Below are 15,359 nucleotides of genomic sequence, written 5' to 3'. Positions count from 1 at the left end.
GTCTGTGCTGTTGTAAACTTGCTTGTGTAGGTAGGTGGTTTCTCTGGGCTCTCCTAGTGGATTGCGATTGGCTGTGCAGTTATGTCCCGTGCGCTGTCCTGTGCTAGTTGTCGTTTGTAATTTTCAAAACGGATTCTTGGAAGAGACGCAATGGCGGTCCTCCCCTTCCAAGCCCAACCCCTGCATGCTGCGTCATTGCGCTGTCCTTCTCATGGGCAGGGTACTTGTGGATGGTGTCGTGTTCGTTGTTTGAAGTTGGAGGTAAAACAAAACAGAGGCAGTTTTTGCCTTCAATCAAACTTTATTTACTGTTGTATGTCTTAATTTATTTACAAAATGTTTTAATAATGCAAATTAGTAGTTGTGAAAATAAATTAGTGTATAAAATTCTGCCTTTGTCTTACAGATGCTACTAAATCAAAATACACAAAAGTTTGCCACCGCTGGGTTTTTGACCGCGTAACTTGTAAAGCAGCAGCGCAGTCACTGCTGCTGTCTGGAGTCGAAGCAGCAACTCCCCAGAGCGAGCGGCGTCTACTTGAGAGCCACTCAAGGCAGCAACAACACAGCCACCGGCAGGCAGCTTATGGAGTCGCCAAGCACGTTTGGGTTGTTGGGCACCATTACATTGCTTCCCCTGCGATGCCAATTTGGTCGTCCAAGGTTTTTCATAAACCTCTTAGCAGTGCAATTTACCACTTGCATCATATAAAAGCCACACTCCTGACAAAAGACTTGGGATTCTGTTTTTTGCACATAAGCCCCGATGTGGTGATATGGAAACAGAAAGAAGCAAGACAACTCCTTGTCCTGGAAGGCCGACCAATCTCCACTTTCTTCCGCTCAATAAAAGGTCCGAGTTTCAGAGGCTGCGCGGCCGGTGACATTCTTGCCGCGTGGCTCACACGTGTCCATGTGCTTCTTCAAAAACTCTGAACAGACCTGTACCGCGGTCGAGACTCTCTCACGATGTAAACCGATCCTAAAGCACACGCACACTACAACGTACACACTAACAGTCTCGATGCCGGACGAGTTCTTATTTTGCTCACACGATCTCTCGCTCGCCCCGTCCACGTGCTGTTTACACGGCCCCCACCTAAAATCACAAAAAAAATCTACGTAAAAAGCGTTGCCTACGCTGCGCAGGCCTCTCGCGGCGTTGTTGCGCAGGGGGGTGGGGGGGGGGAAGAGGATGCCCCCCTCCTCCCCAGCACCGCCGCCCCTCTCAGTGCTGTCCCTCATAGCCGCCGCTCGTCAAGTTCCCCCTGGCCTCGTCCCCCGAGCTCTCGTACGAGTGCACGGCCGGGTCGGAGCCGTCGTATGACGACGCGTGGTCAGGGAGGCCGCCCCCCCCAACCACTGCCGAGTGCTCCAGGGCCCCCCCGGCGCCACCACCCTGGTCCGGCGGCTCGGCCTCCCCATCCGGGCCCTCGTAGCAGCCCTGCAGGTCGGGCAGGAGGCCGTGGTACATGATGTCTCTCTCAGGCAGCGCCGAGTGCAGCCAGCGCTTGCGCACGCGGCGCGCGTTGGTGCACATGTCGGCCGCGATCACGTTCATCTCGCTCTCGCGGAAGTTGGGGGCGAACTTCTGGCAGTAAACTGAGGAGGCAGCGACACGGGCGGGCTCTTCGTGAGAAAACTACAACAGCACTTGACTCGGAGCAGATGATAACTCAACAGCACCGCAGGAACATCAGACATGAATTTGGTGGAGACGAAGGCTGAGGCAACTGATATGAGAAAAGGCAGATGCTGCCAGCGACCTAAGTGGTGTGGGCTGAGGTGACGCAAATCAGGTCGTGGTATTAATTGACTTAGGATGTATTTGCGAAATGATGCAAAAGGGGGAGACGTAATTTCTGGCATTACTGTACCATGAATGCTGTGTAAACCTTGTACAAGTTTCCTGTAAAATGTCACGTGGCTTAACTCTCAGCTTCCCCTCCAAAGTTCCTGCTTGGGGCCAGGGATTACAGGTGGTCGATTATTGATTATACTAATTATTTGCGTCTTAAGGCTTTTTCATGAGGGTCCTGCTAATTTGCAATGTTTGGTCAACACCAATGACATTGTTTTCAGTGAAGGGAGGAAACTGGATAACCCGGAGGAATCCGATGACGGACAGAGGGAGAACTCCACACAGGCACCTGTGTCACGAATCAAACTTTTAGCTTCGCGGATGAGGAGCACTTCCTGGAATAACTTTCTCAAACTCCTAGATTGGGGTGACATGATTTTCTCACTTTCCAAAAAAATGCATTCACGGGGTGATGGCTGAGAGCGACTGCTGAATCATCGAACGTGGACTGTGGAAGAGGTGAGAAGAGGTGAATGCTGGAATATGGAGGTGCACAACAATGAGGTGGAGGCTGTCTTGGTGACGAGCGGGAGGTCACATGACAATAGGGGGTGACCTACGTTTGACGGCATTGAGGACACGGCTGTCCAGCGGCTTGCGCGTTGGATCGTTCGTGGAAGAGCGAATCCCAGTGCCACAGCTGTTTGCCAGAGTGGTTCTGCACCCACAGCACGACCACATACCACACATACAACAACATGCAGCACACACAGACCCACACAAGTACACCCCAAACTACACCAAAAACAGGAGTCTATTAGGCTAAATGCAGAACTCGTTTCTGTGTGTGTGAATAGGTTTGTGTTTATGCACACCTCTGTGAATTGATGTGTATGGGCAGCAGTCACCCAGTGGCTACTGCAATGCAATATGAACCCAGCCACTTGGGTTTAATTTCCAGTTACGGACTACATTTGTGGCATTCGGCATCTGAACCTTTTCTCGAGTGAGTGCCTGGTGCAGTGTAAATGATGTCAGCACTGGTGAGACAAGGTGGCTACACCAAACCTACGTGTGCCATGGTGGTCTTTTGAATAGGTGCTCGCTCACAGCACTGGCCGCTCAAGCCCGTGCAGCCACACGGGCACGTGTTTGTGCATCGGTACCGGTCAAAGAATGCCGCAAGCAGACGGCGCAGCAGCACCTTGTGCCGCACGCCGGCACACAAGTGACAGTTCATGAGCTGCCCCCGCGTGATGTAGACGCCCGTTCCTGCACGGCACGAGCAGTCGTGTTGAGCCTTGAGTCCACGAGTGCACAGCAAGTACAGCATGGAGACTGCACCGAGTCTTGCCAGCACAATTAATCTTGACAGGATGCAAGTCACAAGCGGACATCGGTGTCGGTCCACTGACCTGATACCAGCTCAAGCTTCTCCCCAGGGTCTCCCTCGGAGTAGAGGTGAGGGTGGCAACGCTGACCGATCTGCGTGAGTAGGTCGGGAGGCAGGGCCGACAGCTCGCAGCGCGAGCCACGGGCCGTGGGCAGAGACTCTACACGCTCGCAAACTACACGCGCACACACAAATTCAGTACACAGGGCAGCCCATACACTTGTTCACGACACAATTCACAGCGGGCATATCTATTCTGACATCACACGAACCCTAATTTTTTTATCCAAATGTTATATGTTTGGCAATACCTACAATCCACTGCCCTAAGCTACCCCAACCGTCTGTCCCCCAACTCCCAGTTCTTTCCCAGCTAGGGAGCCAGACCTACCCGAGTGATAGGCAGCTGACATCATGCTGTACACGTGGCCGTAGTATTCGTCGCCACCCTCTTCGTAAGGCTCCTCTTCTCCCTCCTCCTCGTCCCCCACCTCCCCGTCTCCTTCCTCCTCCCCCTCCTCTATCCCAAAGGCACTGCCCCCTGCCCCTGCTGGGCTCTCCCGGCCCTGCAGGCAGCTGCCGGCACCAGGGCTGTCCTGGTCGCTGCGCCCTGCATAACCAGAAGCTTCGGCAACAGCAGAGAGAGAGAGTGGGGAGGCCATGTGGGGAGCTCAGCAAGGTGCAGGCAGAGGTTGTTGGGAGGCAGCCGGAGGGTGGCAGGCGCATCTGCCGCTCCATACCTGTGGCCCCGCCATGGCTGTTGCGCTGGGCCTTGCTGGCCACGGTGCCTTGCGCCCCGGGGCCCTCGTACAGCCGCTTGTGCGTTGGCACGCACTGAATCACCGCCTGCTGCGCGTCTCCTCCGGCCTCCAATTTCACGCGCGGCAGCAACCCATGTAGCCGGTTGCCCGAGCCCTGCTGTCCGGCCAACGCGTGCGCAGGGCTCGACTGCCCTGCCTGGGGACACGGGGGGCAAAGGGTCCAGTGTAACGGTGGGGCGAGAGGATGCAGAGCAACTTTGCCAGTCCCGGAGACTCCACACTCCCGCAACTATGCTCCCGACTTGAGACGCTTATGCCAAACAAGGGCCCGAGTTGTATACTTCTTGTCGATACCTAAAGAGTTAATGCCATTTTCTAAATTAAAGATGGCACAGATGTTTAGAGATGAGGAATATCAGCCACCCCATGTTTTTCCCTCGTACTTAAATATCCACAGCCACATCCTTGTGTGTGGGAGCATTCTATGTCGTGACAGTGTTGCTGTGTGTTTTCATTATGGGTGTGAGTTGTGTAAATGGTGTTGCTGTGGGTCCACAATGTGTGCAGTCATGTAATGTACTTTGTAATTTTGTCCCCATGGTGGTTGTGTTGCTGTGTGTTTTTGTAAAGTAATGCTGTGGTATATTGTGTGTGTCGTGTGGGTCCCTTAACCAGATGAAAACTCAAGAGACTAGGCGTCTTATTTGCAAAAATGGGACACCAAAATTGCTAAACACACAAAGTACAGTAACAAGGCAAATAGAAATAAACAAAAACAACATCACATGATAAATTGGAAACATTGCATGAACATACATCAATGTTAATTAGACTTTCTGGAGTGCGAGTTGGCTCAGAAAGATTATATTTCGACTGATCACAGCACATTACAAAATTAAGTTAAAGAAACATTAAACAGATAAAGTGAGTGACTATTGCACTAATGTGTAAACAGATGAGGGCATAGGAGTCAAATGCAAGTTAAGTTATAAAGAATCTCCAGCTCGGAATCAAATTGGCACAAACCAAGAACGTTTGTGAAGTGATGGAATCCAGGTGTTGGGATATTCACAGAGAAAAGTGCCCAGTGTGTTTTCACCGAGTCGATGTCTCAGTGTGAGGTTATGGGTCTTTGCAGAGTACCTGAAGCGATGGAATTCCAGGAAGTTGAGGCATTCTCAGAGGATGAGTGAGAACCATGTGAGCTTTGTGTCCTCGGTGAAGTGCACTTTGGTGTTATGGGGTGTCTTAAGATTGAGGAATTTGGTCCTGAATAAACACTAATTGTGTACTATATGTTACATGAGTGGATGTAAGTAGTGTTGCAGTGGTTGCTTGTGTACTGTGTGTGTGTTATCTGTGTTGTTTTTTAAACAGCTTCTGTTCTGCCAGATAGAGGGGACTATACGGGCGTGGCACGGGCTAGAGAAGAGATGGAGTGATGTGGCACGAGATTGTGGAGATCTATGACTGGTACCAGGGGTGTCAAGATCGCCCTGTAGAGGAGGCTCGTGAAGGACACTACTGGGCAGTTGGAGGCAGTCGCCCTCCAACAACAACAGAGGGGAGAGGAGCGACGCTCACAACATGAGCAGATTGATCACCGGGTGGATAAAACACAGCAAGTTAGCACAGTGGGGGGCACAGGTGGTGCATCGATTGACCAGTCATCTCAGTCAGTCAACCCATGGCACCTGGGTCTGTCACGTGACCTGCTAGCGGGCGTTCGACACTTCACATGGCCTCAAAATGCACATAGCCTGGCACAAGCGCTGTGGTGACATTACCGCCACTTAGTGGCAAAAGGTGGTTGTGTGTGTGTATATTGGGCGAGTGGTGGTGTAGCTGCTAGCGTGCACACATACGTGCGCGCGTGACGCATGCGTCTGCCCAGGTGGGGAGTGCCGATTCTGGTGTTGCTGGTAGGTGGCCCCAGGCGGAGTGGTCCCATCCCTCCCCGGGCCCTGCACATGTCGCCCGTGGCCCTGCCCAGGGCCCTGCCCCGGGCCCTGCCCCGGCGGGGAGGGCTGGTGGGTGAGGCGGTAGAGGTGTGGCGCGCCCTGCGAGGTGGTCTCCACCGCAGAACTCTCCGACTCCGAGAGGCCGTCCTCCGGCTGTGGAGCCGTCTGCGAGTCGCAGCGTGGGGAGCTCACTTTGGCGGCCATCTGCAGTCAGAATCAATGGCATGGACACACGACCCACGACGACGTGTGTTTGTCGTACACGACAGAACATATTCGAAAGACGTGCATGTTCTACAAACAACGAAGAACACAGGCGTGTGCACGCTGTACACAATAACAAATGGTCACGTTCGCTCCACGTGCACGCGCGCACACTGCTGCGCGACTGCCGTACCGCGAGCTCAGCACCCCGCTCGACGATGCCACGGATCTGCAGGAAGCCGGCCGTGTACATCACCAGGAACTGCTCGCACGCCGGGAGGCTGAGCCGCCCCGTGTAGCAGAAGGTGAGCACCTGCTGGAACGAGCATGGCTGGATCGCAGGAGGCAGCTCCACCTGTAGGGGCCCCTCTGAGCCGTCCTCTGCGTTCGCTGTGGGAACACGGCCGCTCAACTCCATCCGAGCTGTCGATTCTGTGCGGCAAAACTTCACTTGCTGTTGTATTTGACGTATACAACCGTCTCTTGACGCACTTGCACAATTATCAACCCAGAATAATTTTGATGATAGTTTGACTGAGTGGCTTTGTAAAGTAATTTGTCATGAGTCCACTTTCATTCCAAGACATTGATTTAATGTAATCCTGCTGTATATTTAGGCACTGTTTTTGACATCTTCTGTAACGTGGTTGTTTTTGCATTGATTTCTATTTGCTTCATTGTTGGAAGTGTTATTATGTTATTGCTTTTGTCATTGTGTGACACGTTACACCATCCTGGCCTCTTTGAGTTTTCACCTGGTTAGACACAATAACTGAGTGCAAGCACACGACAAACGTGAAGACGCCTAAGTTCACATTTGTGTACACGAGACATGAAACCTCGACGTGCTGCTCAGGCTCACGGAGGGGCGATGTTGCCTGTGGCGGCTGTAAATGTAGCTTGTCTTTGTCCTCTGTAGTGGCTCAGCGATCAAGCAAGTGGCTCATGATCAGAAGGTTCTGAATTCAAATACAGATTGGGAGTCGACTTAGCTCATCGTCCATCCAGGGGTCAATAAAATGATTACCACCAAGTACCACTTTGTGAGGAAGTCAACAGTTGTCCTCTTGATACTCGCCCCCACCATAGGTTAGTGGAATTTCCACCACTGGCTCTGAAGGCCTGTAAGAGATGAGCAATGCCCCAATGCTCAGAAAGCAGGAAATAACTTTTGACTTGATTATTTTTCCTTGTTTACCTATGAAAGCCTCATTAATTGTCAATAATCTTTTTCAGGATAGTGATGCCAAATTATCGCAGGAGAAAGCGATTTTGCTGCTGTGTGTAATTTGCAGATGAGCATTGGTGATGTTTGGCCAATACCAGTTACATTTTACGTGGGTTTGTTTTCACGATGGGAGAAAACCAGAGAACCCAAAGGAAGCCCATGCAGAACAGGGGGTGGACATACAAACTCAGCACAGAAAGGTGCCCCAGTCGGGAATCAAACCCAGGTCGTGTGTGCGCCCAGTACCTGTGCTAGCGAATATGTCGCGGAAGTAGGCGCTGCTGGCGGCCAGCACGGCGCGGTGCGCGCGGAAATCCTGTCCGCGGGCACGCACCGTCACGTCGCAGTAGAGGCCCTGCATGCGCTGCTCGTTGAGGCTGCACAAGACGGCGCTGCCAAAATCCGGCACCTCCAGTTGCACGCTGGACGCCATGGCGGCTTCACTAGGCCACGGCCCCGCCGCCCTCGCGCACCACACGACACCGTTTCAAAGCGCCGGTGGGAAGCGAGCGAACGTGGCCTCGCAGAAACTCCCCTAGGCGCCTCCCGAGCCGTGACGGCTCCTTCCCAACATCGCACGGCCGCGGCAGTCGCGCACTGAACGGCTCGCGGAGGCAGGGGAGAGGACCGCCCGCCAGACCTGCCACAGGCGCGGGACAGCAAGCACACACGACGTGAACACACTGCCACATGCGGTGCCTCGTGCTGTCCATTCCAGCTGCTGCTGCTGCTGCTGCTGCTTGACATCACAGGTTCTACGCACATTGTTGTAGTCCAACGCCGTGCCACAGGTTTCCATACAGCGCCACTTTGGAGAATTATTCAGTTTCTGCAACGTTCTCTTCTAAAGCTATCGAGTGAACTGAGGATACATGTTAAAGTTTCCTCCTGTGATTATGTATGTTTGGTTGCTAGAAACAAATGTTGCACATATCAAAGCTGCGCATCCTTTGACAAACAGTGGGTATCGTGTTGCCATTGAGCACATCGTGTCCTCAGTACAATACACGAGATGAGCCTCCATGCAAGGTAGTAAAATTAACACAAGACTACAGCCACCCACTGCGGGGCTCATTAGCAAACAGTCAATCACCACCACAAGCCACCATCGTCTCCATTGCAAGATGCTGACACGCAAACCTGCAAGTGCCAAGCAGATAGAGCAATGTCTCAGCATGCAAAAGCAGCCCTTTGTACTTTGGTTTCAACTTCATCCCAAGCCAATAGGTAATGATGTTAGCGAAACAGTTGGTCTGAGCAATGGAGATAAACGATATAAAATGCACCAACGTGATCACAGCTGTAATGTACACTTATCTGGCCAGTCCACACACGCACGCGGAGAAAACTACTTGTGTTCAGCAGCCTCCGAGGAACACAGCTCGTCACCGGGGAACATCACAGAGAAAATCACTCACTGCACGGAGGACGCAGGCAAAGTTGGGTATGAAGGCGCTGCCGTCACCAGCAGCAGTGTGAGATTCCGTGTTGCCGTGCGTCTATGCACGCAGACAATGGGCGGGATTGAGACGGGACCCAGACGGCCTAAATGAGTCATCACCATTCGGCATATCCCACCATGTGACACGCATGTCAAGCAGCAGCGCGGCCCGCGTTAACATTCTATGTACACACTCACACTGTACCAGCGCGCGCCAACTTACTTTGTGCCCTACAGTCGCGGATCCTATCCAAACGTGCCAGTCGCAAAACATAATAACCAGATAACAGACAGCAGGCTATACAAACAGGCTATACAGCCATACAGCATACAAACTAAACAGCAGGCTAATCAAACAGCAGAATGTACAGCCGCACAGCAGAATAACGAGAAATACAACAGTTCACCCAGAAAAACAGCAGACTCCACAGCCACACAGAAAATGAACCAGACAAGCAGCAGGCGAACCAGACAGCAGACCAACCAGACAAACAGCAGGCGAACCAGACATCAGACCAACCAGACAAACAGCAGGCTAACCAGACATCAGACCAACCAGACAAACAGCAGGCTAACCAGACATCAGACCAACCAGACAAACAGCAGGCTAACCAGACATCAGACCAACCAGACAAACAGCAGGCTAACCAGACATCAGACCAACCAGACTAACAGCAGGCTAACCAGACATCAGACCAACCAGACAAACAGCAGGCTAACCAGACATCAGACCAACCAGACAAACAGCAGGCTAACCAGACATCAGACCAACCAGACAAACAGCAGGCTAACCAGACATCAGACCAACCAGACAAACAGCAGGTAACCAGACATCAGACCAACCAGACAAACAGCAGGCTAACCAGACATCAGACCAACCAGACTAACAGCAGGCTAACCAGACATCAGACCAACCAGACAAACAGCAGGCTAACCAGACATCAGACCAACCAGACTAACAGCAGGCTAACCAGACATCAGACCAACCAGACTAACAGCAGGCTAACCAGACATCAGACCAACCAGACTAACAGCAGGCTAACCAGACATCAGACCAACCAGACAAACAGCAGGCTAACCAGACATCAGACCAACCAGACAAACAGCAGGCTAACCAGACATCAGACCAACCAGACTAACAGCAGGCTAACCAGACATCAGACCAACCAGACAAACAGCAGGCTAACCAGACATCAGACCAACCAGACAAACAGCAGGCTAACCAGACATCAGACCAACCAGACAAACAGCAGGCTAACCAGACATCAGACCAACCAGACTAACAGCAGGCTAACCAGACATCAGACCAACCAGACAAACAGCAGGCTAACCAGACATCAGACCAACCAGACAAACAGCAGGCTAACCAGACATCAGACCAACCAGACAAACAGCAGGCTAACCAGACATCAGACCAACCAGACAAACAGCAGGCTAACCAGACATCAGACCAACCAGACAAACAGCAGGCTAACCAGACATCAGACCAACCAGACTAACAGCAGGCTAACCAGACATCAGACCAACCAGACAAACAGCAGGCTAACCAGACATCAGACCAACCAGACAAACAGCAGGCTAACCAGACATCAGACCAACCAGACAAACAGCAGGCTAACCAGACATCAGACCAACCAGACTAACAGCAGGCTAACCAGACATCAGACCAACCAGACAAACAGCAGGCTAACCAGACATCAGACCAACCAGACAAACAGCAGGCTAACCAGACATCAGACCAACCAGACAAACAGCAGGCTAACCAGACATCAGACCAACCAGACAAACAGCAGGCTAACCAGACATCAGACCAACCAGACAAACAGCAGGCTAACCAGACATCAGACCAACCAGACTAACAGCAGGCTAACCAGACATCAGACCAACCAGACAAACAGCAGGCTAACCAGACATCAGACCAACCAGACAAACAGCAGGCTAACCAGACATCAGACCAACCAGACTAACAGCAGGCTAACCAGACATCAGACCAACCAGACAAACAGCAGGCTAACCAGACATCAGACCAACCAGACAAACAGCAGGCTAACCAGACATCAGACCAACCAGACAAACAGCAGGTAACCAGACATCAGACCAACCAGACAAACAGCAGGTAACCAGACATCAGACCAACCAGACAAACAGCAGGCTAACCAGACATCAGACCAACCAGACTAACAGCAGGCTAACCAGACATCAGACCAACCAGACAAACAGCAGGCTAACCAGACATCAGACCAACCAGACTAACAGCAGGCTAACCACACAGCAGGCCATACAGACACTAGAGTAACCAGACATCAGGCTACACAGACAAGATTACAGAGGGCAGACCACACAGATGGCAAGTTATACACACAGACAGCAAGTTATACACACAGACAGCAGGCGACACAGACAACTGGTTACACCAGACGGCAGACTACACATCGCCAAGTGATCCAATACAGTTTACCCACAATAATGTTTTACATCAACTCACACGCATCGCTGCGCTATTAAATGACAAGGCCCTAAAAACAGCTACTCCACTCACATTCAACAAGATGGTCTCTCACTGCTTGAACAGGACTTCAGAGAGCTATACAGACCACTCATCCACCACCACACTACTCATCCACCACCACACTACTCATCAACCGGTGAGGTGGCTCAGCAGGAGAGTCTACGGCTGTCAATCGGTGATCTGAGTTCAGATCATGGTTGGGGGTTGAGTCAGCCCATTATCCCTCCAGGGTCAATAAAATAAATACCACTTCGTGGAGAATTCAACAAAGGTTGTCTGTGGAGAGACTTGTCCACGCTATAGGCATATCAAAATCAGAATCAATCTTTGTAAAGGAGATGAGCATAATTGGTTTATTTTGGGTTAGATCGTGTAGGTAAAATGCCAACTTGTTATTGTAGCCTCCACTACACGGCAGAGCCACATAAAATCAGGTTGTCACGTGCGCAAATATGCTCGTTGATTTGGTGCCCAAACGAGCACCGCCTTGAGGTTCATTTGGGCAAGAGGTCGATCACTTTGACTTAACCAAACACGACTCATCGCCGACCACGCCACTCCCCGATGACCACGACACATTTAGTCGTGCACGGGACTGACGCAGGCACGTTCGTGCGGGCTACGCGTGCCGCACACCGCCTCAACGCATTGTGCACTCGTCAACACACAGGGACCACTGGCCGGTGCGACATTTGCTTTGTCTGTTGATTGTGGCCAGCACGCGCCAGGCAGGTCTTAAAGAAACAACACCTTGCAACCCTTCACGGGGTACCATCCTTCTTTACCAGTAATCATCCTTCAACGCCCAAGTGCCCTCGGCTGTGGCCGAACACGGCCTCATTCAGCGAGGCCACCCATACGAGTGCTGTGCCGTGGCCTCCCCGCTGCTGACCTGGGCACTACCGTCCATTATTTGCACTTTGCCACGTCCATTATTTGCACTTTAACTGAGCGCGATTCGTGCGCTGTTGGATGAGCTCCTGCGTCTTAGGAACGCGGCGTGGGCATTGCCATTCCACGCACGCTCCCGCCGGCGTTATGTCATCCGCTAAGTATGTCATCAGCATGCGGCGGCGGCGGCAGCGTGTAAACACTTTAATGTGCATTAGTGAGGCGCACACGCAGGCCCGTGCATGCCAAACGACAGCGGCCAGGGAGGGTCGCGACGGCAAGAAGACACCGCAAGACCACCTCGTCTTGTCACGGCGCACACCGCCGTCTGAGACGATAGGGTCACTCGTGCCCAGCGACCGTCCACGTGGGGTCACACGTGGACGGTCACACAGAGTTTGACCCCTCCTAACCGCCACAAGGGTTGGGTGTTGCGTGAGCACAGATTGCGAGCGCAGAGTCTGCGTGCTTACAAAGGCTGTGAGCACGCTGTCTGTGTGCTTACACAGGCTGTGAGCATGCAGAGTCTGTGTGCTTACACAGGCTGTGAGCACGCAGTCTGTGTGCTTACACAGGCTGTGAGCACGCAGTCTGTGTGCTTACACAGGCTGTGAGCATGCAGAGTCTGTGTGCTCACACAGGCTGTGAGCATGCAGAGTCTGTGTGCTCACACAGGCTGTGAGCATGCAGAGACTGTGTGCTCACACAGGCTGTGAGCGCAGCTGTGCAGCCCCCCCCCCCCACTCAAACACGGCAGAGGAGCGGCACCTCCACGCCCGTGTGAGCGGTCAACATTCGCCACCGCGAGCCGCGAGCAAACAAGCTCAACTCCTCACTGCCTCACGCGTCGAGCCGCCACGGGCCCTTTAAACAATAGAACATCCCAACAGCGCCGCCACTTCACACAAAGAATGCGAAGTTGGAACGCGCTGCGCTTGCACACGAAACGCGCGGCATGGCGACACCACACAGCGACATCGCCCGCCTCGCAGTCTCACAGATAGGGCCGAGCACCGACATCACACAATTCGTGCGTCTTAGGAACCTACAGGCGACATAAACATAAACCTACATCACACACAATTTGTGTGTGATGTAGGTGGGAAATCTTCATGGCCGAGGCCACAAAGTTTATTTTTCCAAGCAGTCGAGTCAACGTGATTTCCTACTCAAATGAGTCTCGAGGTGATGCTCATGTCCTGTTTACACACCGGAGCCAGAGGTGGAAGTTCTGCATTCTATCCATAGGCCACCGGTTGACTTCCCCGCAAAGTGGAACCTGTATCGACATCGTCAGGATGATGAGCTGATAAACCTCAACCCAGGATTGAAACTCGCAACCTTCCTCCTGAGAGCCGCTTCCTCTACACCTCCGAGCCACCTGTCGGGGTCAAGAATCGTCACGAGGCGAAACAAACGTGAATTGTTAAACCGTGGGGTTGGTTACGAGGCGGCGATGTGTCCGGCCCAATGAACTCCCGTGAGGACGCCAGAGTCGCACTCCCGTGTCGTTACTTCACCGACTCGGAGGTGCAATGGGGCTGCCGCGACATGAACATGGAGGCATTTGAACGGGTGGCGCGGGTAGCCAAGCGGCACCATTCGTCTGTTTAGGTCGCCAAAGTGTTCGTAGCACGAGAATTCCCCCTGCAATGGGCATCCGCCTCCGGTCAGTTCCACGTCTATAGGCGTCGTGTCGAAGCACAACCCATGTCACACTCTCAGTGACCCTCACACTACTCACCCTCACCTTCATCACACTCACCATCATCAGTACATCCACTCACAATCACTACCGCAAACCGTGATCATCACACTCATTCACGGCCACCCTTAGACACCACTTACCCGCAGTCTCACCCCGTCCTCCCCGCCTGTATTCTCGGCCCACACTCGCTCACGATCTCGCACTGCCCGCACCCAGCGCGAGCCCCCCTCCTCCTCCTCGTCGGCTTCTCGGCGCCGCCAATTCTCGCAGCGAGTGATGGTCCCCGATGCGACCTCTCGGCCCCCTCTCGAGCCCCCCCCCCCTCTCGAGCCCCCCCCCCCTCTCGAGCCCCCCCCCTCTCGAGCCCCCCCCCCCTCTCGAGCCCCCCCCCCCCTCTCGAGCCCCCCCTCGAGCCACTCTCCCGCGACTTTTGCCGTCGCGGCCTGTGCGGCCTTACCCGAGTAGAAGCCTGCGATTTGCCCAGCGCCTTCGCGGCCAGGAGGCTCCGCGCCCGGGGCCTCAACAATCCGACCAGGGGGGGGTCCCGGTCCGAGCCCTGGGGTGGCGCCTCTGCGCGTGAGCAGCGGCGCGGCCGAGGCGGTGAAGCGAGTGGCGGCGTCCCGAGAGGAGACGCGGCCGGGCAGCCGAGCGCACTGCCCGGGGAGGGCGAGGCGGGGCGAGGGGAGAGCGCCACTGCCGCCCCAAGTTACCTCCGAGCGCGACGACTCCGCGACTCCTCCGCGAGATCCGCGCGCTCCGCACTCCGCCGCGCGTCCTGGGCGCGGCCCCAGGCGACGCAGTCGAGCGCCGAGCGCGGCGGGGCGGCGCCTCGTGGACTGTCCTCGGTGTCACTCGTCAGCTCGTGTCGCAGCTGATGCAGAGCAACAACCACAACTTCGTAGATGCAGATCAACAACCACGACCTCGTAGATGCAGATCAACAACCTCGTAGATGCAGAACAACAACCACGACTTCGTAGATGCAGATCAACAACCTCGTAGATGCAGAACAACCACAACTTCGTAGATGCAGAGCAACAACCACAACTTCGTAGATGCAGATCAACAACCACGACCTCGTAGATGCAGATCAACAACCTCGTAGATGCAGAACAACCACAACTTCGTAGATGCAGAGCAACAACCACGACTTCGTAGATGCAGATCAACAACCTCGTAGATGCAGAACAACCACAACTTCGTAGATGCAGAGCAACAACCACGACTTCGTAGATGCAGATCAACAACCTCGTAGATGCAGAACAACCACAACTTCGTAGATGCAGAGCAACAACCACGACTTCGTAGATACAGATCAACAACCACAACCTCGTAGATGCAGATCAACAACCACGACTTCGTAGATGCAGATCAACAACCTCGTAGATGCAGATCAACAACCACAACCTCGTAGATGCAGATCAACAACCTCGTAGATGCAGATCAACAACCACAACCTCGT

The 15,359-nt window shown here is 53.4% G+C and overlaps 2 protein-coding genes across 7 annotated transcripts in view; one reads left to right on the top strand and one right to left on the bottom strand.

The window, feature by feature from the left end:
* XPR1 (xenotropic and polytropic retrovirus receptor 1) overlaps positions 1-865 on the top strand; it is a 42,435-nt gene extending 41,570 nt beyond the window's left edge. The window contains exon 16 of the mRNA XM_078603122.1: positions 407-865. Within this exon, the coding sequence (XP_078459248.1) occupies positions 407-416 (10 nt within the window). The 3' untranslated portion in view covers positions 417-865. The remainder of the gene's footprint in view (positions 1-406) is intronic.
* On the bottom strand, positions 282-14,699 carry LOC144724206 (nucleus accumbens-associated protein 1-like). Of its 6 annotated transcripts, none has more exons than XM_078603124.1 (11): positions 14,608-14,699; positions 8,767-8,847; positions 7,595-7,988; positions 6,314-6,510; positions 5,821-6,120; positions 3,935-4,151; positions 3,586-3,819; positions 3,217-3,369; positions 2,968-3,073; positions 2,422-2,519; positions 282-1,602 (listed from the first exon to the last, which is right to left on the bottom strand). In XM_078603124.1, exons 3-11 carry the CDS (start codon positions 7,779-7,781, stop codon positions 1,229-1,231), a joined length of 1,866 nt encoding a protein of 621 aa, XP_078459250.1. In that variant the 5' UTR covers positions 7,782-7,988; positions 8,767-8,847; positions 14,608-14,699; the 3' UTR covers positions 282-1,228. The 6 variants fall into 6 exon arrangements, with proteins under 6 accessions (XP_078459250.1, XP_078459254.1, XP_078459249.1 ...); XM_078603128.1 differs by having other exon boundaries at positions 3,586-3,804; positions 14,355-14,668; XM_078603123.1 differs by having other exon boundaries at positions 14,355-14,667.
* Positions 14,700-15,359: the final 660 nt, after the last annotated feature.

The sequence above is a fragment of the Lampetra planeri genome, chromosome 20, assembly GCF_965212315.1.
Source record: "Lampetra planeri chromosome 20, kcLamPlan1.2.h2, whole genome shotgun sequence".
NCBI lineage: Eukaryota > Metazoa > Chordata > Hyperoartia > Petromyzontiformes > Petromyzontidae > Lampetra > Lampetra planeri.
The sequence above is the reverse complement of the archived record's forward strand: the minus strand, read 5'-3'. Positions and strand labels throughout refer to the sequence as shown.